This window comes from Pseudoliparis swirei, chromosome 8, assembly GCF_029220125.1.
Source record: "Pseudoliparis swirei isolate HS2019 ecotype Mariana Trench chromosome 8, NWPU_hadal_v1, whole genome shotgun sequence".
NCBI classification, from domain to species: domain Eukaryota; kingdom Metazoa; phylum Chordata; class Actinopteri; order Perciformes; family Liparidae; genus Pseudoliparis; species Pseudoliparis swirei.
Window position 1 is genome coordinate 17,915,503 of NC_079395.1, and position 23,545 is coordinate 17,939,047.

At 49.3% G+C, this 23,545-nt stretch overlaps 2 protein-coding genes across 4 annotated transcripts; both read right to left on the reverse strand.

The window, feature by feature from the left end:
• Positions 1–3,500: 3,500 nt before the first annotated feature.
• LOC130197916 (zinc finger protein 345-like) lies at positions 3,501–11,221 on the reverse strand. 2 transcript variants are annotated; one of them, XM_056420898.1, is made up of 7 exons: positions 10,575–11,221; positions 9,456–9,658; positions 9,258–9,350; positions 6,512–6,607; positions 6,235–6,345; positions 6,006–6,135; positions 3,501–5,892 (listed from the first exon to the last, which is right to left on the reverse strand). In XM_056420898.1, exons 2-7 carry the CDS (start codon positions 9,603–9,605, stop codon positions 4,031–4,033), a joined length of 2,442 nt encoding a protein of 813 aa, XP_056276873.1. In that variant the 5' UTR covers positions 9,606–9,658; positions 10,575–11,221; the 3' UTR covers positions 3,501–4,030. The 2 variants fall into 2 exon arrangements, with proteins under 2 accessions (XP_056276873.1, XP_056276872.1); XM_056420897.1 differs by having other exon boundaries at positions 10,502–11,221.
• Positions 11,222–11,303: 82 nt separating this feature from the next.
• zgc:171422 (uncharacterized protein LOC100001353 homolog) lies at positions 11,304–20,731 on the reverse strand. 2 transcript variants are annotated; one of them, XM_056420899.1, is made up of 7 exons: positions 20,251–20,731; positions 14,762–14,964; positions 14,369–14,461; positions 14,159–14,251; positions 13,951–14,061; positions 13,709–13,841; positions 11,304–12,769 (listed from the first exon to the last, which is right to left on the reverse strand). In XM_056420899.1, exons 1-7 carry the CDS (start codon positions 20,282–20,284, stop codon positions 11,412–11,414), a joined length of 2,025 nt encoding a protein of 674 aa, XP_056276874.1. In that variant the 5' UTR covers positions 20,285–20,731; the 3' UTR covers positions 11,304–11,411. The 2 variants fall into 2 exon arrangements, with proteins under 2 accessions (XP_056276874.1, XP_056276875.1); XM_056420900.1 differs by having other exon boundaries at positions 20,276–20,729.
• Between the last annotated feature and the right edge of the window lie 2,814 nt (positions 20,732–23,545).

The following is a 23,545-nucleotide window of genomic DNA, read 5'->3' on the forward strand; positions in this document are numbered from 1 at the left end:
GGAAGAGCTAGACGTCCTCCTATCGAACTTCGCGGAACACGGCCCCCCGCTCATCCTTCTGGGTGACTTCAACATCCAGACAGAGAAGTCATGTGATCTCTTACTCTTACTGTCTTCCTTTAACCTCTCACTCAGTCCCTCCCCTCCCACTCACAAAGCCGGCAACCACCTTGACTACATTTTCACAAGAAACTGCTCTACCTCTAACCTCACTGTAACTCCTCTCCATGTCTCTGACCACTTCTTCATCTCTTACTCTCTCTCGCTCTCTGGTACTGACAACCCACCCATATCTACAGACTCTGCACCTGTACGCCGCAACATTCGCACCCTCTGCCCCTCCTCTCTGGCCTCCTCTGTCCTATCTGCTCTCCCTCAACTGACTGCTTCTCACCATGCAGCCTAACTCTGCCGCAGACACTCTCCTCTCTTCCCTGTCTTCATCTCTTGATTCTCTTTGTCCTTTTAAGACACGACCGGTTCGGAAATCCTCTCCGGCTCCGTGGTTGTCGGACTCGGTGCGCGCCGAGAGAGCCACCCTGCGAGCGGCGGAAAGAAAATGGCGCAAATCGAATCAAGCGGAAGACCTGCTCTTCTATCAATCTCTCCTCTCCTCATTCTCTACCTCTATCTCTGCAGCCAAAAGCTCGTTCTACCTGACCAAAATTCAGTCTTCCTTCTCTAACCCCAAACAACTCTTCTCTATCTTTTCCAAACACCTTGGTATCCCCCTGTCCCCCTCCTCCTTCCACCCTTTTGCCGATCCACTTTGTCGACTACTTTACAAACAAGATAGACGACATACGCTCCTCCTTTACTAATCCATCTTCTATCACCTCACCAACACTAACTTCTTCATCCCCCTCTCTTTCCTCTTTCACCCCCCTGTCTCCCAATCAAGTTCTTAGCTTGGTGACCTCCGCTCGACCGACCACCTGCGCCCTTGTCCCCGTCCCGTCTCCCATTCTCCAGGCTATTGCTCCTGACCTTCTGACCTTCCTCACCCATCTTATTAACAGCTCACTCTCAACTGGCTGTTTCCCCAACTCTCTGAAGGAGGCGAGAGTCAACCCTCTCCTGAAGAAACCCACGCTCGACCCATCTGAAGTCAGCAACTACAGACCGGTCTCTCTTCTTCCTTTTCTCTCCAAAACTCTGGAGCGAGCTATCTTTAACCAAGTGTCCTCCTGTCTCCACAGTAACAACCTTCTTGACCCTCACCAGTCTGGATTCAAGGCCGGCCACTCGACAGAGACTGCCCTCCTGGCTGTCTCTGAGCAGCTTAACACTGCTAGAGCAGCCTCTCTCTCCTCTGTCCTTATCCTTCTCGACCTTTCTGCAGCATTTGACACCGTGAACCACCAGATCCTTATCTCTTCTCTTCAGGAACTGGGGATCTCAGGCACTGCACTCGCTCTTTTCTCTTCCTACCTTAAAGACCGCACCTACCGGGTAACTTGGAGAGGATCTGTGTCTGATCCTTGTCCTCTCACTACTGGGGTCCCTCAAGGCTCCGTCCTGGGTCCCCTCCTCTTCTCTCTGTACACAAATTCTCTCGGCTCTGTCATTCGTTCGCATGGCTTCTCCTACCATAGCTATGCCGATGACACCCAACTGATCTTCTCGTTTCCACCGTCCGAAACACAGGTGGCGGCGCAAATCTCTGCCTGTCTGACTGACATCTCTCAGTGGATGTCTGCTCACCACCTGAAAATCAACCCTGACAAGACCGAGCTACTATTCCTTCCAGGGAAAGGCTCCCCCACCCATGACCTGACTACCACCTTCAACAGCTCTGTGTTGGCCCCTACCCTGACTGCCAGGAACCTCGGGGTGACACTCGACAGTCAACTCTCCCTGACGGCCAACATCACTGCGACAGCGCGTTCCTGTAGGTACATGCTGCACAACATCAGGAGAATACGTCCTCTTCTTACTCAGAAGGCGGCGCAGGTTCTGATCCAGGCTCTGGTCATTTCACGCCTTGACTATTGCAACTCCCTCCTGGCTGGTCTACCTGCTAAGGCCATCCGACCTCTGCAGCTCATCCAGAATGCAGCAGCTCGACTGGTCTTCAGTCTCCCGAAATTCACCCACACCACTCCGCTCCTCCGATCTCTTCACTGGTTACCGGTGGCTGCTCGCATCCGCTTCAAAACACTGGTCCTGGCGTACCGTGCTCTGAACGGATCGGGCCCCGTCTACATCCGGGATATGGTCACACCGTACACCCCGGCACGTTCGCTCCGCTCGGCAACAGCCAACCGACTTGTGACTCCTGCACCTCGAGCTAATCACTCTACATCCAGACTGTTTGCTGTCCTGGCTCCTCAGTGGTGGAACGAGCTCCCCACTGACATCAGGACAGCAGAAAGTCTCTACATCTTCCGTCGGAGACTGAAAACACACCTTTTCCGACTATATCTGGATTAAAACACAGATTTGCACTTCAGTGGCACTTAAATAGCACTTACTTATGGTACTTTTGTAGTTCGACTATGTTGAGGAAATGTTGCTTCCTGTATTCTTGTTCTTAGTTTGTACTCTAGGTTGAAATGCACTTATTGTAAGTCGCTTTGGATAAAAGCGTCTGCTAAATGACATGTAATGTAATATTGGATCAATATCACTGTCATTGGATCAATATCACTGTTAATGAATCAATATCACGGTCATTGGATCATTGTTTTAAGATGACTTGGTTTAAAGAATCTTCTACCGAGATGGAACGAGGAAGAAACTGGAAAGTAAATAAACCACGAAAGTCATTCCACAGATGGAGATGAATCGCATAGTCAGGCCGTGACGTCATGCTTCTGTGAGGTCCGCGTTGACGTACACGGACCGATCGGTGGCGGTCTCGGATCAAACGTTACCGCTGGCTGAACCGGGCAAACACAACGAAGTCTTAAACCACTTCAGATACTTCAGGCGCCAGTGAAAACAGCAGGAAATTGCAGATTTATCAAGATTAAGAGCCACGCCAAATTAAGTTAATGAAAGGAAATGGGCCGGCCCGACTTCCGGTGCACTATCACGCTCTCGTCCCCTAACGTGCTTTGAATGGTCTCCAGTCTACTTCTACGTTGCTCCTTCACTACCGATGGTGACCCGTTAGAGGTGGCCGTGGTTACCGGTCACATGCTGCCATCTAGTGAATAAATTAGGGCTGTGAAACGATTAAAAGTTTTAATCAGGTTAATCACAGGTTTCTGTGGATTAATCATGATTAATCACATATTACCGATATTCTCGGTATATTTTTGTGAGAACATAAAGATTTATGACAAACGGATATATACATTTATACACAGGGGTGCACATAACTTGCTCACCAGTGTGCTGCTGGTTAGAGACGACCAACAACAGACGTATTGGAAGCTCATTCTGCGCATGCGTTAAAAAAAATTAACTAATTAATCCTGTAATTTAATCATAACACGTTAACGCGTTATTTTTCACAGCACTAGAATAAATAAATAAAAATCGACACGCACCGCTATAACCAAGGTGATTTAATTACATTTACAAACTTCGCCAAAACATAATGGGGGGATATAAATATGAGGCAGACAGGAAGAAAGAAAAGAAAGGAAAGTAGAGTCATGATGAAATAGATGACGTCATCATTTTAACTTTGCAATCTCACAATATTTGTTTCTTTCGGCATATTTACACACGAGCCAAAAATATATATTTCTTCATCAATATTACAGCTTCTGAACACACAGCGTCTCACCCACATCACACCCACACATATGCATGCATGAGAAACCGAAGGAAGGAAGGAAGGAAGCTCAAGGACGGAGGGAACAGAACGAGCTTGTGCCGATGTTCAGGAAACGGTTTGATATTTTGTAAAACACTCTAAATGGGAGAAGATCGACACGACTCTCGGGTTGGGATCAGCAACAACGCAAACGAGTTCTCAACACGTCAAACGATCGCCGCAAACGTTCGGATCGTCCTCGAGGGTCGGCCGACGCGACTTCGCGGCGAAGAGGGAACGGCGCCGCCCGGCGCCGCGGGGTCAGTTCATGTGGGCGTGGCTCTTCAGGTGCCTCCTCAGGTGGTTCAGGCAGGTGTAGGTCTTGGGACAGATCTGGCAGTGGTACGGCCTCACCCCCGAGTGGTTCAGCATGTGCTGCTTCAGCACGCTGCCGTCCGAGAAGGCCTTGCCGCACTGCGTGCACACGTACGGCCGCTCCCCGGTGTGCACGCGCATGTGCACCGTCACCTTGTGCGCCATCGTGAAGCCCTTGCCGCACACGGCGCACTTGAAGGGCCGCTCGCCGGTGTGCGTGAGCCGGTGCGTGCGCATCGCCCCCATCTGGGAGAACGCCTTGCCGCAGTCGGGGCACGCGTGCGGCTTCTCGCCCGTGTGCACCCGGGTGTGGCTGCGCAGCCCCCCCGCCGTGGAGAAGCACTGGGAACAGTGGGTGCACTGGTAGGGCCGCTCGCCCGTGTGCGTGCGCGTGTGCTGCTTCAGGTCGTAGCGGTTGCGGAAGCCGCGACCGCACACCGGGCAGCTCTCCGGCCGGTCGTCGTTGTGCCGCAGCTCGTGGTTGGCCAGGCACTTCTCGGACAGGAAGCACTTGCCGCACTCCTGGCACCGGTAGGGCTTCTCGTGGTCGACCCGCTGGTGGTACTTCAGCTCGCTGATGCCGGGGAACGTCTCGTCGCAGTAGCGGCAGCGGAAGCGGTGGTTGGGGCTGTAGGGCAGCTGGTGGTCGCTCATCTGGTGGTTCCTCAGCAGGTGCGCCATCTTGAAGGTCTTCCCGCAGTGCGAGCACTCGTACTTCGTCAGCAGCTGGACGCACTGGTGCCGGACGCGCTCGTGCAGGGACCGGAACTGGCAGCCACACTTTGTGCAAACGTGCGACGCGTTCTTGCACTTCCTCTTCCGGTGGCGGGAGAGGTGGGCCTCCGTGCGGAAGGCCTTGCCGCACTGGGAGCACTTGTAGGGCTTCACCGCCGTGTGGAACCGCTGGTGCTCGAGGAACTCAAAGCGGTACTTGAAGCTCCTGCCGCACAGCGGGCAGTTGTGCGTGACCCGTCCGCGCGGGTAGGCCGCTTTCCGGGAGGCCGCGGAGGCCGAGGGCGTCCGGTGGGCGGCGCCGCTCTTCCGGTGTTTGCCCCGGCTCGTCGACGTGGCCTCCGCGTCTCCGACCCCGTCGTGCCGTAGTTGGTGCTTGGTCAGGCACTTGGAGGAGATGAAGCTCTTCCCGCACTGCTTGCACTGATGCGGCTTGTCGTGATCGACCTGTTGATGATACTTCAAGTCCCCGATGCCCGAAAAGCCCACGCCGCAGTGGCTGCACTTGAAGAGGCGGCTTTGGACGTGAGTCAGCAGGTGCTCTTTCAGGCTGCTCGACTTCTGGAAACTTTTGCCGCAGTGCCCGCAGTTGTAGCTGCGCCCGCGCTTCGGGCAGTGGTGCCGGAATTTGTCCAGCGAGGTCGGAAAACTGTTCCCGCATTTTATGCACAGATACGCGGCGTTTCTGCACTTCCGCAGCCGGTGGCCGGCCAGCAGAGTGGCCGTCCGGAACGCCCGGCCGCACTCGGAGCAGTTGTAAGGCTGGAGCCCGCTGTGGACCCGCTGGTGTTCGATGAGGACGGAGTGGTGCTTGAAGCATTTGTCGCACTCGGGGCATTTGTGCGTCCCCGACTGCTGCCGCCTGCGGGGAGACGACGAGACGTCCGCCCGCTTCGGGGATTCGGGGAAGTCCGCCGAGGTGGACGGGTTCGTGGACAGCTCCTCGTCGAACATGACGATCTGAGCGACGTCGTGATTCTCCTCGTCGCAACCGCTCGGGTGGGACGAGGTGGCCACGTCCAGCGATGGAGGGAGCGACAGAGAGGGGATGAGAAGATCATCCGGCTGGAACGGAGCTGCCGGGGAAATACGAGGAGAATGAAGAAATGTGAATGCAACAGCGTCCCCTCTTCGTCGAGTCGGCGGACACGACATGAGGACTCCTCTGGAGCAGTGAATGTGAACATACCGACGCTACACTTGGCCAGTTTCCCGTGGCACTGTTTGCTTTGCAGAAGAAATTTCAGGTCGTCTCCATTTGAGACGCACTGCATGTACTCCTCGAGGACAGAGGGGGCAGCACTGACCCAGGATGCCGTCTGTACACAAGGGAGGCACAAGGAAAAATACAGACATTTTGAATTTCAAGCTGAAAGGTCTCCTCGTGTATTGACTTTATTTCATAATCCTTGGTGTACCTGTTTGAAATCTGGTATTGGCAGCAGCTCCTCCAGTCTGGTGAAGAATTCACAGACCAGGGTCTCCAGCGCCGTGTCGAAGTCCGGGCCGTACTCCACCGGGAACACGTTCTGTCAGGGAAACACCGTCAGCACGGGGCAACATACTTTATGATCACAATGCGGTAACAAGAGTTTTAGTTGGGTAAAACTGTGATACAGAAATGGATATATAACATTTGAGTTGTGGCAGAACGGTTGTTTTAGCTCACTGTGTAAAGAAAAGGTATTGTTCCACCTTGAGGAAGTGTTCTCTGCCGTCCGTGTCCTCGATGAGGCCTTGCACCAGCTTCATGAAGTTGGTCTCTGGTGCTTCGATCGCAGGATCGTTGGTCTGGGTCAGAAGACAAAACGGCGGTCGCACGATTAGAGGCAAAGCAAATGTGAACAAAATGAAAGAGAAGGGTGGACATTAGAGATGCACCGATCAGGTTTTTTGGTGCCGATCACTGAAATCAGTATCTGCCGATCCGATAATACCGATCACCGTGTCGATTGAAGCATTCTATTTATTGTGTAGCATTATTGCCTAGGACTATGAGGAAATACATACATAAAGCACCTCAAACATTAAAGAAATTACTGATTTCTTTAAACATTTAGGACTTTTAATTTGAAAAAAATCTCTTAATTGCGACAGTAAATATGTTTGGTTGCCAGGCTAGGGGAAGTCAGGGACGTCCTGAACACATCTGCATCAGTCGTTGCCTGAGACTGAGGGAAAACATATCTAGAGCGCCTCAAACATTTAAAAAATGACATTTCATGAAACATTTAGGACTTTTACTTTGAAAAATGTCCTAATTGATACATTAAAATTGTTTGATTGCTATTGTAGGGGATTTCAGATATGTATGGAACACATCTGCATTATTCATTTCCTGGAACTCTTGGGGAAATCTATATACAGGACTTTTTTTAACATACAAAAGTCTGACTTATTTTTATAAACTCTTCCTTGGTCCAGTAAAAATGTTTTAATGTTAGCATAATTTAAGCTAAATCTCAGAAACGATCTATAAAGATACAAAATCAGTTCATTGTTTACTTTTATATGTTAGTGTAGGATTTGTCGACATCTTATTTTGAAAAACGGATGTTGTTTCACGTGGTTCTTTCCGCTAACTTTGCAAAACCGGATGTTGTCACTTAAATCCTTCCGCTAACTTTATCAAAACCCTCGCGCGCTCCCGATCGAATGCGTTTACCGTGAGCATCAGTCTCTAGGGGCAGACATGTGAGAGTCGGCTGAGTTGACCCAGAGATTCAACTCGGGGGACGGGGACGCCGCTCGGTGGTGAAGATCCCCTCGTTGACCTCTGACCTCTGCGGCCCTCGCCGGGCGCATCGTCTCCGTTGCGATGCGATTGAAACGTCTGATAGTTCTCGCAGATTTTACGTCATCTGATCGGCCAAGTTTGATCGGCCGTTTTGAGAACGCCGATCAAAACGATAATGGGAATATCGGCCGATATGGATCGGCACCGATCAGATCGGTGCATCCCTAGTGGACAGTATCTGTTTATTGTTGTATTGTTCAAATGCACGTAACAATCGTCCATGTCTTCCAATTGATTGTTTTGGAGCATTGCGTCAGAAATCAATCACTTTCTGACCACGCACCTTTCCATTTGAAGCCCCCCGTTTCCTATACGGTGACCTCTGAGAGACGGGGTCACAGAGAATGTGGTCAGGGTTCCTCAAAGGACAGGAGGATGTTCTGATCCTCTGGAGGCTAACAAACAATGTCAATGCTGTTGGTCCAATATAACTTAAAAGAATACAATCGATGTATGAATTGTTTGCTTAATTTATATGCTGCAATTTCCGAATCAGTGCAAGTCCACCTCTTTCAAAGACACGTCATGCAGCTCCTTGAAAGAAAGCAGAGGGAGGCGTTCTACTTCTCGGATAGTTTTTAAAACGCAGTACGAAGTCGAGAGAAAACCCAGACGCCTTCGCTTTGTAGACTTTGGTGCTCATGGCAAAGGATCCTATGATGTGAGAATACAAAGGTCTGGCAGCTGGAGTGAGTCTACACCACCCTTTTCAGGACCAAACAGCCTCCATATGAGTTGTATCTTTTTGCTAAGCTTCACACGCTAAAGGGCAAAACTGCAAACCAGAAAGATTCAGTTAAGGTGCGTTCACACCAAAAGCGAAACTAGGGGTGCAATTTTCGCCCGGAGTTGAAATATTTCAACTTTGAGCCGGTCATCGCGCAACTCTGGCCAATCAGCTCTTGAGTTCCGCTCTCGTCGCGCTGGGAGCGGAAGTCTTTCAGACGTAACAGTAACTTCATCGGTGAAAGTGACCGAGCTGAGTGAGCCTAGGGTGATGTCATGAACCCAAACACGAGGGCGTTAGTGGGTGAGACGTCCACAACTAATATAAAGCAGAACTAGTGGTTAGTTATTCTGGTGGATGAAGGAGATGATAACGGTCTTTACGGAGACGAGACACGGAGATAAGCCCCGCCCCTCGCGGAGCGTCTCGACGCTTATGGCGTGAACACGGTGAACGGTCGAGCGAGTAAACTCACGCGGTTTGGGCGACGCGAAAAATAGTTTCGCTTTTGGTGTGAACGCACTTTTAGCAGCACAAGAGTACTGGGACTTTCTAAAGAAAGGTGCATTTACACTTGTAACGCAACTTTGAGGTACTTGAAATTGTGGACGACCTTGTTTGCTTATTGATGATCAGAAACCACACCGTTTATTTATTAACGAAGATATATGTATTTAGATGGGGTTTGAGGGCCCCTCTTTCCCAAACTGGTCAGATTAATTCTGTTTAATCAAACCACGTTACAACTCTGACATGGGGTTTGCACGTGAAAAACATTATTCACCATCAACATCATACACAAGACCATCAAAAAATCTGTTGATGTTTCGGCATTTTTTATAAAACATTAAGTCAAAACAAACAATATTAGCTGACTAATCATTTCAGTTCTCCAACCAAACAAGGAGAACACTTACCTCCTCAATGCAAGACATCCGGATCTGGTTGAGGTGGCTCTCGACCGCCTTGAGATCTTCCGGGTGTTCAGAACGCAGCAGCTCCAGAGTTGTCTAGAACAACATTTAAGTCACAATTTGAACGTTTCCATGACACCCGTTTGTGGGATTGCTCTCTTTAAATATACGTGACGGACCAACACGTTCCAACACACTCACCCTCGCTCTCAGGCCGAGCGACAGCAGCCTCCCTTCCCTTTTGCTCATCAGTTCGGGAACCGCATCCGTTACCATGGACACGAACTCCTCCAGCTTCCCATAGTGCTTTATGTTGCGCTGGCACACCACCTCCCACATCACCGCCGACATCAGCCGCAGCGGTGGCACCAAGAGAGCCAGCGAGGACAGCGGGACACTGAATTCTTCAAAGCAGAACAAATAATTGGGTCACACGAATGTGAAAGTGAGATGGGTACCGTGCACCTCGGTCACTTCTTGTGACGTTGACCATTTGCATTTGGTGTCATACGCACACATTGATTCATACAGTTCTTAATAGGGTACCTGAGTGCTTGATTGTTTTAATAATGTGAGGAAGAGACAAGCAATATATTTCCTATTAGTCCAGCTTCCCACATTAAAGTCAGCACGCGCTATTCCCTTCCCTCCTGTGGCTCGCGAGGGGGCAACACAGCACAGTGGGGTACCTTCACTTCAGAGTTGTGTGCAAACGTGTAGCTCCAGCCAATCACTGCACGTGTATCGCTCCCTCTGGTCGTTACAGTGCTGCTTAACAGTTACACAACTACTGAATAACAAACCCACTCAGCACTTTGACACTATGCGAAACGACACAGGAGGTAATTTATAGCGAGCAATCGTGTCAAAAAACATGACCCGTGTAAACACCTAACGTTCACCGTTAGCTTTATTTCTAAATATACTAGCCGTTGCTACCTACCGGGTCAAAAACGACCCACTAGTTAGGTTGCGTTTCATACGTTTAAATAACATTTAAACGCAGAATAAACGTCCCCGGCATAAATGACGTTTTTCAACACGAGACACAGATATGCAGCGAGCCATCGTGACCACACCAGGCAGGAGGCCGCTCGAGTTGCCTCCTGAAACCGGTTTATTATTGATAAATATATTTCTCGTTCCAGTGATTAGCCGAGGCCCGTTGAGCCTCGGCTAATCCTCCAGCTCGCCGCCATAAACGATACATATACTGTTTTTTCCGAGCATTGCGAGCTAATACTTACCCGTGTCGTTCATTTTGGATTTCTTTAATAACGATGGAAAGAAAAAATCATTACAGAAGACTATCTTTCATACTTTCGGTTAGCGTGTTAGCCCGCCGCGTACGGGGCTTCAGGCGCCAACTTCTTCCTGAAACACGTTGTTCTTCTGGGGGAGCGTTGGCCCCAGCCGGTGTGGGTTAGTAACAGAGAGGCTCGTTTTGCTCTACGGGGCAGCCCGGATGAGGCCGTTCACCCTACTTTAAAAACGAGACGCACCGCCCCTCCGGACACACACGTATATAAATCTTTAGAACAATATTTAAACTTGATAATCTATATTTTCTTTTATACCCCTTGTGTTTTTTAATGTATCGTATAAGAATATAATTGTAATTTAATAGGTTTTGAATTTATGCTTGAAAAAAACTATTTTTAAAGTAGTTTGCTATTATACGATTATAATATGAATTCCCTTATAAAAGAGATTTCAATCTCACTGGGATTGATTATGAAGGTTTAATAAAATGAAGGGGAAAAAAAACTGTAAAACAGTGTAGAGCCCTCCATATCAGGATTACAGGAGCTACATGTGTGTTACTCATTATGTTTGAGGATCACAAGCATATACTATTAATATTGTACAACACCGCTGCATTTCATGTTGGTTTGATGTAAAACGTGGCTGCAGAACCAAACACAGAACACACCATAGTTGCAATATATTTTTAAAGGGTGTGAGAACAAAAAATTATATATTTAAATGTAAGTGTAAAACTAGAATAGATCTAACAACAGGATCAGAATCCAGTCATTACCAAAGAAGAACTTCTGCAACAGTCTTTATAAAAGAGGGGGAGGGGTATGGAAACCATGACGGACAGACAGGTTGCATAAATACAACATTGATGAGATATAACATCATACGGCTGAATTAGACCGCCTGGTGTTGCGCAACACTGTGAGTCTTCGAGTGTCTCTTCAGGTGGTTGAGGCACGTGTACGTCTTCGCACACAGCTGACACCCGTAGGGTCGCACCCCCGCGTGATTCATGGCGTGCTTCTTCAATTCGCCGCCGCGCGAAAAACCTCTGCCGCACTCGCAGCAGACGTGCGGTCGCTCTCCGGTGTGTACGCGCATGTGCAGCGTCACTTTGCTCGCCATGGTGAAGCCCCTCCCGCACACGGCGCACTTGTACGGCCTCTCCCCCGTGTGAGTGCGCCGGTGGATCTGCAGCTCGCCGGCGGACACGAAGGCCTTGCCGCAGTCGGCGCACAGGTAGGGCTTCTCGCCCGTGTGGATCCTCACGTGGATGTTCAGGTTGCCCGACACGGAGAAGCGCTTCCCGCAGTACGTGCACTGGAACGGCCTCTCGCCCGTGTGACTGCGCGTGTGCAGGCGCAGGTCGTGTTTGTTCTTGAACGCTTTGCCGCAACGCACGCACACCTGCGTCCTCTGCTGCCCGTGCCGCAGCTCGTGGGCCGCCAGGCAGGCGGCGGAGCGGAACAGCTTCCCGCACCGCGCGCACCGATTGGACCGCTCGGCGGGGTGGATCCTCTGGTGGGATCTCAGCTCGCTCATACTGGGGCTCACCTGCCCACACTGCCTGCAGGTGAAGACGCGGCTCTGGCTGTGCGTCGGCTCGTGCCTCCCCAGCAGGCGCTTCGTCTTGAAGCTTTTTCCGCACTGAGAACAGTCAAACTTCAGGACGCCGCGGACGCACTGGTGCCTGCATTTGCCCTGCAGCGACTGAAAGCTGCTCCCACATTTGATGCAAACGTAGGCGGCTTTTGTGCACCGTGTCCGCCGGTGCGAGGACAGGTCAGAGGTCCTCCTGAAGGCCTTCCCGCACTGAGAGCACTCGTACGGGTTTTCTCCGGTGTGCAGCCTCTGGTGCTCCAGCAGCTCGTAGCGGTAAATGAAGCACTTTCCACACTGAGCGCATTTGTGTGCGACTCTCTGCCGCGGAGGGCCCGTCGCGGAGCCGGACAGTACGAGACTCTCAGCGGACTTAGAGGGAGCTCGGCGGGGGTCCGACGGCCCGCCGTCAAACTCCTCCGCGGCGTTAACGTCGGGAATGCCGTCACTGTGTTTCCCTTCCCGCGTGAGGTTTGCATCACTGTGTGTCCCCTCCTCAGACGGCCATCTGGCATCCTGTACCCCCGGAGGACTCCCATCGGCTTCTCCTCGGCATGTTTGTGCGTTAGGTTCCACGTCTTTGGCGATGGTCTCTCGTGGTGAAGGAGGGAGAGATAGTGATGAGAAGAGCCGCTGCTCCGAGGGAGAGGGCACTGATGGAAAAGAGACATTTGAAAAAAAAGAAGGGAGAGATTTATTATTTTACATTTAGTACCAATTAAAGGTGTTACTGTAATATATCTGCAATGGGGCTGCGAACACAAATAATTGTCATTATCAATTAATCTGTTGATTATGGTGTTCAATTAAAGCTACAAGTAACTTTAATTGTGTCGATTTTCCCGCTGGAGCTGAAGAAGTTTCTGCTGAACTTCATGCGGACTCGACCCCGGTGGCATCGATGAGGAGCATTAAGAATGAGTATTTAGAAAAGGCCAGTTAGCATCGACATGGAGAGGCAGTCGTAGTAAATTGAGACGTTATTAACCAATTAAAAGTTCCTCAGACTAACTTTAACCACACATTGTTATTACCTTCGCATTGAAAATGCGGAAGGTTATGTTTTGATCGCCATTTATTTATTTATTTGTATGCGTGTTACTCGCCTAACTCAAAAAGTATTAAACCGAATCGCATGCAATTTGGTGGGATGATTGGTTATTATCAGTGGACCATTTGATTAGATTTTGGGATCGATCGGGTCAAAGGTCAACATCTTCTTTTTACTATAGCAGTCAATTTGTATCCAATTGGCATGCAACTAATGCCAACATGTTCATAATTCAATGCCCAATCTTGTGATATGCGAAGGTATGCGCTCTACCGAGTGCCCGTTCTAGTTGCATTTTTTTTGTGCCATTTAATTATGTCAATAACAAGATTTACAATTTGTCCGACAAACTTGGAAGATTTTAATTCTTCTTTTTTTTTTTTTAAGAGAATAAAATAAATCATCACTCTTCACAAGCTTGAACCAGCTGTGGTATTTTTGCTTTAGAAATCACTCTCTGATGAATGGATCATCAGTTAATTGACAAGATTATTAAATGCACATAGAACCCCCGATGGGTATCCGAGGCACGCTGACTTACCCCCGGTATCCATCTCGGCCATTCTACCACAGCGGGCCTTGCTTCTGAGCAGTACTTTAAGGTCGTCGTCTTTGGATACACACTGCATGTACTCTTCTAGCACAGAGGGTGGATCACTCATCCACTCTGCGGTCTTTAGTAAACAAATAAAAAGGTATCATTTTTATGGACTGGGAACAAACAATCAATCTCTGGAAATGCTTTGTTAACTTTGTAAACCGCAAACATCTGGAAGGTTTTACCTGCTTAAAGTTTGGTATGAGCAGCAACTCTTCCAGTCTGGTGAAGAACTCACAAACCAGTGTCTCCAACGCCGCATCAAAGTCATGCCCGAACTCCACAGGAAACACATTCTGTGTGCAGCGGAACATTTCAACCCAAATCTAAATGTTACCGGCGTGCGAAAAATAGAACAAATTGCTTCGTTTAATGTTGGGAGGAGAGACGCACCTTGAGGAAGTGCTCTCTCTCTTTCGGGTCCTCCAGGAGTCTTTGAACGAGTCCGGAGAAGTTGGCTTCAAGGGCTTCATTTCCTGGATGAACCTGTGAAGGAAAATGTACACACCTAAATGTACACACCTAAATGTACACACCTAGATATATAAACCGAAGGCTTCTTAAACAGACAGAAATGGCCGCAGTTGAAAAAGTTCCACTCACCTGTTTAGAGCAACATGGCAGAAGGCTGCTCAAGAGTGTTTCAACACCTGTGAGATCTTCTGACCGATCAGAACTTAACATCTGTAATGTCATCTGGGAAAAACACCGCTGACAATTAAGAAAACTCGAGAATGTTTGTAGCTACAAACATTAATCAGAGTGCAATCCGATGTATTATCTACATATTTGAAATAAGTAGATCTTTGCTTTATGTTTGTGCAGAACTTTGAGGATTTCCATTTCTGTTTTTATCTGACCAGATGCTAAACTGCATTTCAGGGTACTGCTGCTATGACAACAAAGTGTAATATCATCCACAGAATAGTTATATTAGCAAATATAATAATGTTTAAACAACCGTATGTTGATATATGGATCATCTCTACCTCTTACCTTTGCTCTTAAGCCCAGAGTGAGCAGCCTCATCTGTCGCTCTGTCAAGATGTCGGGGATGGCTTCAGTTACCAAGGACACAAACTCCTCCACTATCCCATAATGAGTGACGCTCCTCAGACGAAGCACCTTCCACATCACCGCCGTCATCACCCTCAGAGGCGGAACCAGGAGCCTCAGCGAGGAGAGGGGCAGAGGGCCCTCTGAAAGGGGGAGCAGGTGACTGCAGCATTATTTATTTGTGCTAAAGAACATTGCAGCTACGACCAGAGAGAAACAGGTGAGAACACACAGAGGTCAATCACACTTGAAACACACGAGCATGTGACTCCTTTAGACATGCATACTGTATGATCACACAGCGTCACATAACCCACACAGGGTGCTGCAGTAATATCAGACGTGGTGTTATCTGAGCCTGTTGATGAGACTTTATTTGGTTAATAGAATCTAAAGAACAGGTCATTTAAGTTGATTCGGTCCATTTTCTTTTTTAAGGGGTTGTCCATTGTTAGCATATTGTGAGTATTGTGGTGACACGTAATGTAACATAATTCACCTTTAGGAATAGTGTTGCCACACGGACTGATTGAAGGGTAGGGGAGGGGAGGCATTCCATGCTCCTTCGCTCGCTTAGTTGTGTTTTGTGTGTTTTCTCTCCCTGATATGATATGGATTTTTGAAATTGATACTCTCTCCGCTCCCTCCGCGGTATCATCTCTCCGACACTACAGTGGTGTTTCTAGGGTTTTTTTTCCAGAAGTGAAGTGATGTGAGCGTGATGTTTGTGTGTGTAAAGCGGAGTTTTGGGAGCAGCATGCGCGGCATGGTTTGCCGCATGAGTTTGCCCACCCCGCCGTGCCCGTCGCGCCAGGTCCGTGGCGGGAAAAAATGCTTGGAGTGGTAAGTTCCACATCGTTCCGAGTTGGGTTGGTTGGTTGGTGGGATTCGCAGCTGATCCCCCATAGCAGGCAAATACGAGACAGATAAAGAGCTCCTTATCTGCTAAGGAGACTTGCTAAGGAGAGAAGCCCCCCCAGAGAGAGGACACAGAGAGAGGGGGGGGGGACAGGAACCATCTTATCTTAAAAAGGAAATCAATGAGGTTTCCTCATGGAGAGTTTTCCTCGCGCTTCCGACCCGGGTCCAGCGCGGCCCACACGGCCACGGCGCTGGCCAACACGCTATCACAGAGGCCTGGCCTTGGCTGAGGAGAGGGCGACAGCTTCGTGGCGCACGAGAGCCAGAAGCGGGCGCTTAGCCGTGAACGGGGCAGGGCTTAGGCAGCGGCCAGCGGCGGGCGCGCGTCTAGGCGCCACAGTGACACCGGACAGTGCGGAGCTCCATGCAGCTACAAACCTCTAACAAAGCTCGAAATGCAACCTCAGCGTGGGAGGGCCGGAAGGGCAGGCTCCGCCGTGGCGTAGGCGGGCAGGCGGCAGCTCTTTTTTCCTCCTTTTTATCAAGATTCGCATTTTTTTCGAGGAACCGCGTCAGTGACCTGGCCGTGGGGAGTCCTGTCGGGAAGAGGGAAGAGGCTAATGCTGGGGGTGACTATTCGCGCGTATTGTGCTCTGACGTATTGGCGTTCGCACATTTCAGCGTCAGCTGTGAGAGTTTGTTTGTGTTTTTTCCAGGCGGCTTTTTTTTTTTGTGGACATTTTTTTTGATTTTTTTGTATTTTTTGTGGGAATTAGGTTTTTTGGTGGACGCCCTTAGTTTGCACTGCAGGTTTGTGACGGACGACGGACTGTCACTGCTCGCCGGCGAGCGCAGGCTGTAACCTTTCTTAAACTTTTTGGCTGAGACTTTACCCGCTTATTTTTTCTTTTCAACCTTGGCTGACCTCGGACACCTGGAGCACCACCGGAGCTGCACTCACTACCACGCATGGCCCAGGGAATCGGTTGAACGCTTCTAAGCTGGCTGTGGCGCGAGGGCTGGCTTCTTTTAACCTGGGCCCGGAGGCTCCCTGGCCTGGCCTCCCCCTCTGCCGCTGTCCCCGCCCCGCCGGCGCCCCGGCCCTCCGCTGCCCGCTGGGCGCCCGTCGCTCGGCCGCGTCGGATTCCGCCCACCCGGCTCGACCGCGCCCGACCGCCGCCTTACACGCCGACCGCGGCGCATCTGTTTTCCAGTTTAGAAAGTGAGGGCGCAAAGGTGTGCCCATACGCCCTCTCTCAAGACCCCCTGCGCCGGTGTTTTGGATTTTGCTTTTTGAGTTCCTGCGGTTCGCCATTTGGGCTTTGAGCTCAGCTTTTGATCTCAGACATTTGCCTGCCTGATCGACTGATGTGTGCTTCGCTTGTCGTTCTGGTCCCTGTCGCCTAACGGGCCGAGCATATCACCGCTCCCCCTCAGCCACTTAGCACCCAGTCCTCCCACACCCCAGCGACGATTCATTAATCATTTATCCTGCAAAGCTGCAGTTGCTGCTGACTGCCATTGTTCTTGGCGGACGACGCGTCATTGTCGCGACATCACACCGGACACCGGCCGGAGCTCGCTGCGGGGCCTTGCCGGGGGCTGTCTAGGCTCGCCCGCCGCCGGCTGGGGTTCCGGAGTTCCTGGGATGGTGATTTTTGCAGCCTTATCACGCCCGCGCTGGCCAGCGCGCCCGGCCGCGCACGAGGGGCGACCAGGTCACCCCAAGACGGGGGCGGGTGCGATCGGCGCTGGAGGGGCGGCGCGTTGGCACAATCTATCGATCGCGCACCCATCACCACGGCTCCACGGTGGATACGCACCATTACGCGGGCGGCACGTGCACAGCAACGCTGATGCGTGGGCCGCCCGCCGCTTGGGCGCCCACGCAGGTACAGCCAGCCGCACGAGGTACAGCGCTTTTGGCAGTCAGACTCCGTGTTGAACTGGCCGGTTGGCGTGATTTATTATGAGTTCACTTTTGCTGACCGGCGCTTTGTCGAGGCTGGGCCGGCCGGTCGTGTGTGGCGGAGCCTGTCGCCATGGCGGGCCAGCAGCGGCAGCTGGCGCATTTCAGAGTTTCATACATTCATGCTTTTGGGCTGCTGGCAAGTCAAGTTAAGCATGTGGCTGTCAAGCAGCAGCCTGGTGGGGGATTATCTGGGTCAGGTGGGCCTGGGGACGCTGGCGCTGGCGCTGGCTGGCTGCGATGGCGCAGGCGATCGGATTGCGAGCGAGGGCGCCCAGTGGGGCCCACTGACTGCGCTGCGGACATTTGCGTGCCTGACGCGCCTGTCGCGACATCACTCTGCTTTGCGACGCTTTCACCTGCGCCGCGGCCTGTCGGCCCGCCGTGCCCGCCCGCGCTGCGCGCGGCTTTCAGGCTGCTCGCACGGCCTAAATTACCTGGGCGAGCAGCCTTTTTGGGGTGGTGGTGCGGGGCGCTTAAGGGTGCAAGCCACGGGGAAAGGGGCAGGAGAGTCTTCGCGTGCCGGCGCCGAGGTGGCGCCATGAATAGGCCTTTTTGATGTGCTGGAGGAGGGTTTCGGTCCGTTGCTTCCCTCTCAGTCCTCACTGGCCTCCGAGGTGGTCTTCGTTGTGCTCTCCGGGTCGTTGGGGCCCGCTCGACTGGGTGGTGGGTGACGGCGCTGCGGTGCTCGGGCTTTCATTAGCCGTGGCACCATCTTTTGGCACCCATCAGAGCTTTCCTCGTGGGGGGCGGCGTCAGGCTGGCGGCCTGACTGGCGGTGTCAGGCTGGCCGCTGGGGGGCACCAGTGCTGCCGTGCCACTGGGCACCCTATCACAGGACTGAGGCGGGTAGGCGCTGCGCTAAGGGCGCCCATGGCGGCCCGCGGGCCCGGCCGGCTTCCGGCACGCCCGGCAGCTGCACTGAGGTGGCTCTGGGTGGCTGCAGGCTAACGCAGTGCCGCGCCGGGTTCTGTCATGAGCTGAGGGGCTTCGCGGTTCCTGGCTGGGCTGCTTTGGTGGTGGGGTTCCAGGCGGGGGCCGGTCGTCCACGGGGCACGGGGCGGCTTTTCAGGTGCCGGCGGACTGCCGCCGGGCCTACCACTCACTACCGCCTACGGTTCACGGTACTCCTGATTTCAGGCTGAGGCACACGTGGGCCCGGGCACGTCTTTAGGTGTCACCGGTCAAGTGTGGGCGGGCACCTCCTTTAGACATGGGACACCTGGGATTAGACCGACTTGGGCCAACATCGGTGTGCTCGCTGGGTCACGAGAAGGAGGCCGATGCTCGCCGGAAGGGCGAAGCCAGGCCCTTGGAGCTAGAGTCCTGGTGAGCGGGCTCCCCCCAGGGGGACGCCCCCCCGGGAGCTTTAGACCACGGTGCGTGGCTTGTTGTTCCGACCCATCCCTCCCTCTTCGGACCGCACAGGAGGGGTTGCCTGTTGTGTTACGTGCTTTGTTGTGGTGTGGTGGTGGGGTTGTTGTGCGCATATTTTTTTTTGTAACGTTGCCAGGTGGGCTTGTGGTGACTGCGTAAGGTAACATAATTGACCTAATCAATGTGCTGTGCTACATTGCCTGTGTGTGTTCACAACTTTCGGATTGGTGGGGGATCAGTGGTATTCCCCTCAGTATCCCAGTTTGATAATAGCTCAAATACTGGTAGCTCACTTATAAATTATAAATAGTTATACCATGATAGGTTAAACTGTGACTATAGGTTGACAACAGTTTCTCAACACATGAAACACTTAAAACGACATCTTATTCTGCTTTCTCACCATACCTGCAAACTCATGAGGGGTGAAAAAGGTGAAAACGGGGTGGGGGTCCTCTGCTCTGACTAAGTCAGTGCCCACACACCCTTCTCATAAGAATATAATAGATGTTTGTATATATATATATATATATTAGTGCTGAGAAAAATAACGCGTTATGATTAAATTACACGATTAATTAGTTAAATTTTTTTTAACGCATGCGCAGAATGAGCTTCCAATACGTCTGTTGTTGGTCGACTCTGACCAGCAGCGTGTCATTTCTGTCTCTACGTGTCGCATTAACACGACTCGGCTCTCCGTCTCGCGCGCCGCAGAGCTCCGATGCCGGCGAAAGTCACTTGCATACGATACTGGTAAATGTTTCTATAATAGTAATAAATAAAACATCTGTATGGTTCACTTTTTACCAACTTTTTCAAAAATAACAAATGGCAGTATTATTACTTTTAATACAGCCAGATTTTAATGAAACTACATGGTGCCATCAAAGCATTGATTATACACTATGAGGCCTTCAGTCAGTATCTGACCAGATGATAACAAAAACTCTTCGGATCTACACGATTCACTTGGATGACCTATTTTGATTTCAAAACGGTGAATTTCACCGAAAGGTGACAAGTTTGCAGGTATGTGTCACGCGCCCTAAATTAAATAAACATATGCAAACTGCAATGACATCTCCGCCTTGCGTTGTATCGATCTGAAACACTTTCAGGAATGACGAGGACTTGATTAGCTTAGGTTAGTTCAATAAGTCAAAGCTAGGAAGTTGCTGAAAGCAGGCTAGCTAATAACATCAAAACAAACCCACGTGACCTTGGACAAAAATGGAAAACGTTACCCATGTCATTCCCCCGAAGATCTATGAGAGTTGAAATGACACTAAGGAATAATTCCGGATTAAAAATAATAATATATATATATCTTCCTGCAGTGACCAGCTGGGAAAATGCTTTTCCAGCTGCTGAACACCACTTCCTGACTTTACTTCTTCGTGGGCTGTCTTTTCGGTCGACAACTTGATAATCCGGTCGCTGCAGCGCCACCTACCGTCGGCTTCTACAACTACCATTACAGCTGTAATGTAACATCGTTGCATAATTTATTTACAAATCTGGCCCGAATTAAGTAATTATCTTTGTATTACCACGTTCAAGTAACGCAATCAGCATGTAAAGTAAAAAGAGTAGAAATACGAAGCTCTCCAGTTAAATAAAGTGTTTCATGAGTTTCTGCACTCCTGCAGATGCCCTGGTGGTGGCAGTGGAGGCTTTCTAAAAGTCACCATTCGTCACAAAGAGAGGAGCCATGGGGAAAGTAATAAGATAGCCTCTCATCAGACTATCTGTGCAAAAATAAGAATTAAAATAATAACCCACAATGAGTGCTTCTTCCCCGTAAAACATTAAAAACAAATTTTGCGTTCCTGGTATTTTCTAAGTAAGTAATACAAGTCTTCAAATAGAAATACAAAATATAATAATTCCAATTGGCAGATTTAAAGACACAGATTATGTTGAAAAAGAAGAATTACATTCCCATTGACCTACTTGATGACGACTCGACTCACATGGGACACATGACCTTCATTTGTTCTATGTTATTTGAATAAATGGCACACACACACACACACACACACACACACACACACACACAGAGAACATGCAATTCATCAAATGTCTTAACGTTAGAGTTTAGCATGTCGACATTATATGTAAACGATCTTGTGATGCATGACATGGATATTGCTGCGTTTCACTGGTGCATTTTGTAATTAGACAAAGTGCCTTTTTAATCTTTACAAAAATGTTTGCTCTCAATGATGAAGCTTTAATCTCCGCCACATGTCCAAACGCTTAAAAATCAGATCAATTACCAAGTCACATTCAGTCAAGTCACATTTTTCTGGCACTTCACACACAAACACAAATTAAATTCAGAGTAAGCATCTGTCTATTATGAGGATGGATGGCCCGAGTATAGTTGTCTGTGTGTGTGTGTGTGGTAGTCGTGGTAATGCATGTATGTCCACGTGTACTGTATGTGTGTGTGTTTGAAAGAGAGAGTGTGTGCGTGAATATGTGTTTCTGTGCGTGTATAATTAAAACAAGTCATTTTTTTTTCTACAAACAGATTATCCTTCCATCCCAGCTGGTTAGAGTTGGATTTGACCACCCCGACAACCACAGAGGAAATCTCTTTGGGGATAAATCCAAATTGGCACCCTTGATGATTTTTTTATTTTCAAAAATGAAAATGTGGGAGTGCTCGACTATCAACTTGAAATCAGAACACAACAAAACATGTTTTGTTTGGTAATAAAACGCCCTGTTTCTCCCCCCGACACGGAAAATACAGACAAATACCAAAGAAGAAAATATCCAGTTTATTTTTTATGGCTGTGCACTATTTAGTATTATTATGTTGGTATTTGTTGGTGGTGAGTCATGCAGCAGCCCCAGCGTGATGTGTCTAGGTCACAATGGGCACATGTCGTTTCTGCTCCGTTGAGGTATTATTCATTCAAGCCTTACGTACACTCACAGACACGCGGCCATGGAGCTGCAGAGGTTTGTGCACATCTGTCCTGGTTTCTCTTTCTTTTTTATCTGGACTCAGAAAGAGAGACTTGACAGTGACTGCCTAATGAGGTCAGTCAGGTAACTGTCCTCATGTGAAAATGAAAAGACAAATCAAATATATTCACAACCCTCTCCATCAAGGTTGTGACAACGGTACATAAAGCCTTGATAAAAAATATTTCAAAATAATCCAAAACCTGCGTCATCCGAAGCTTCTGAGCTGGACCGAGAGTTGGAAAACCCACAAATATAGAAACAAGTTTTATTACCATTTCATAAAACAATCCATGAATCGAGCAACCTAAATGGGATAAAGACCATCATGTCCTCAAGGAAAGTCTTTTATGTAAAAATGAACACAGTATATCCATATAATTTGCTCGGACCTTGTTTTGGCCGTCGTGAGTGTCACTGAAATGGTCTTTCAATATAATTAGAGTACAAAAAAAGGTACAAATAATTAGCTTTACATACATTTTACAGTCTCAAAGTACTTTACACTGTTGATTACGACATGAGCCTCCGGTGCTTCGCGCTCTTCACCCATCAGATCAGATGAAATGGCCTGGAGGGATTCAGTATGCCGACAATAATAAAAATCAGGCACATAATTCAGGGTTTATGAGCACACATCTCTTCTTTGTAATTGAGATGAGTTCAACTTGAAATGTGTTAGGTTTGAAAGTTAATTAGAAATTGCAGTTGTTCAAATAACTATTTAAGCATATTTCTTCATATTAGAAGTATTTGTACATAATGCACAATACAATAACCAGACATTGTGATTTCTTTCCCCCATCATTTCCCCAATACACTTGATACTATCGGGGCAATATGTTCATATCCTCACATATAAGGAGCGCCTTCTTTCAATCCAACGAATCATTTCAATGATCACACAACTCATTATTAAATAAATAAATTCCCAAACGTTTGACATTATTATCAATTCATAATGCTGCATTATGCTGCATTACTTACATGGATGACCTCTCATCTGGACAGCCAGACTGACAGGAAGCATCACAGCCTGGTTTCACACACACACACACACACACACACACCTTGAATGTATATGATCTTTTTTTTCCTCTTGAATTTAAAAATGTCGTAAAATGTCCTGAGCAAATGTTAGCTTTGGTTAAATATATATTAGTAACTCCTGTCTAGTCATGAATGTGAATCCAAAGCAACACAACAGTGTCGCAGCTTCCTGGGAGATGTCTGGTGGGAATTGTGCACCGTTCAATATTTTGAATCTGCCTTTCCCCCGAGCCGGTCTCTTGGTTTGTTTTTCAGCGTTTCAAAACCTCAGAGTGGAAATCCTGCCAGCATCCGAACAGACGGCTGAGCATGAGCACAGATAACCGGTGTCCCTAGAACACGTGACCAAGCGGACGTTTTCTCACACACAAATATTTGCTCGGACGTAGTTAGATTTTTTTTCGAAAAACTAGTTCGTAATCACAGCCGCTTGAATCTGCTTTCCGGTTGTGCTGCTGATGTTCGTGAGCTGCACTTTCGCCTCT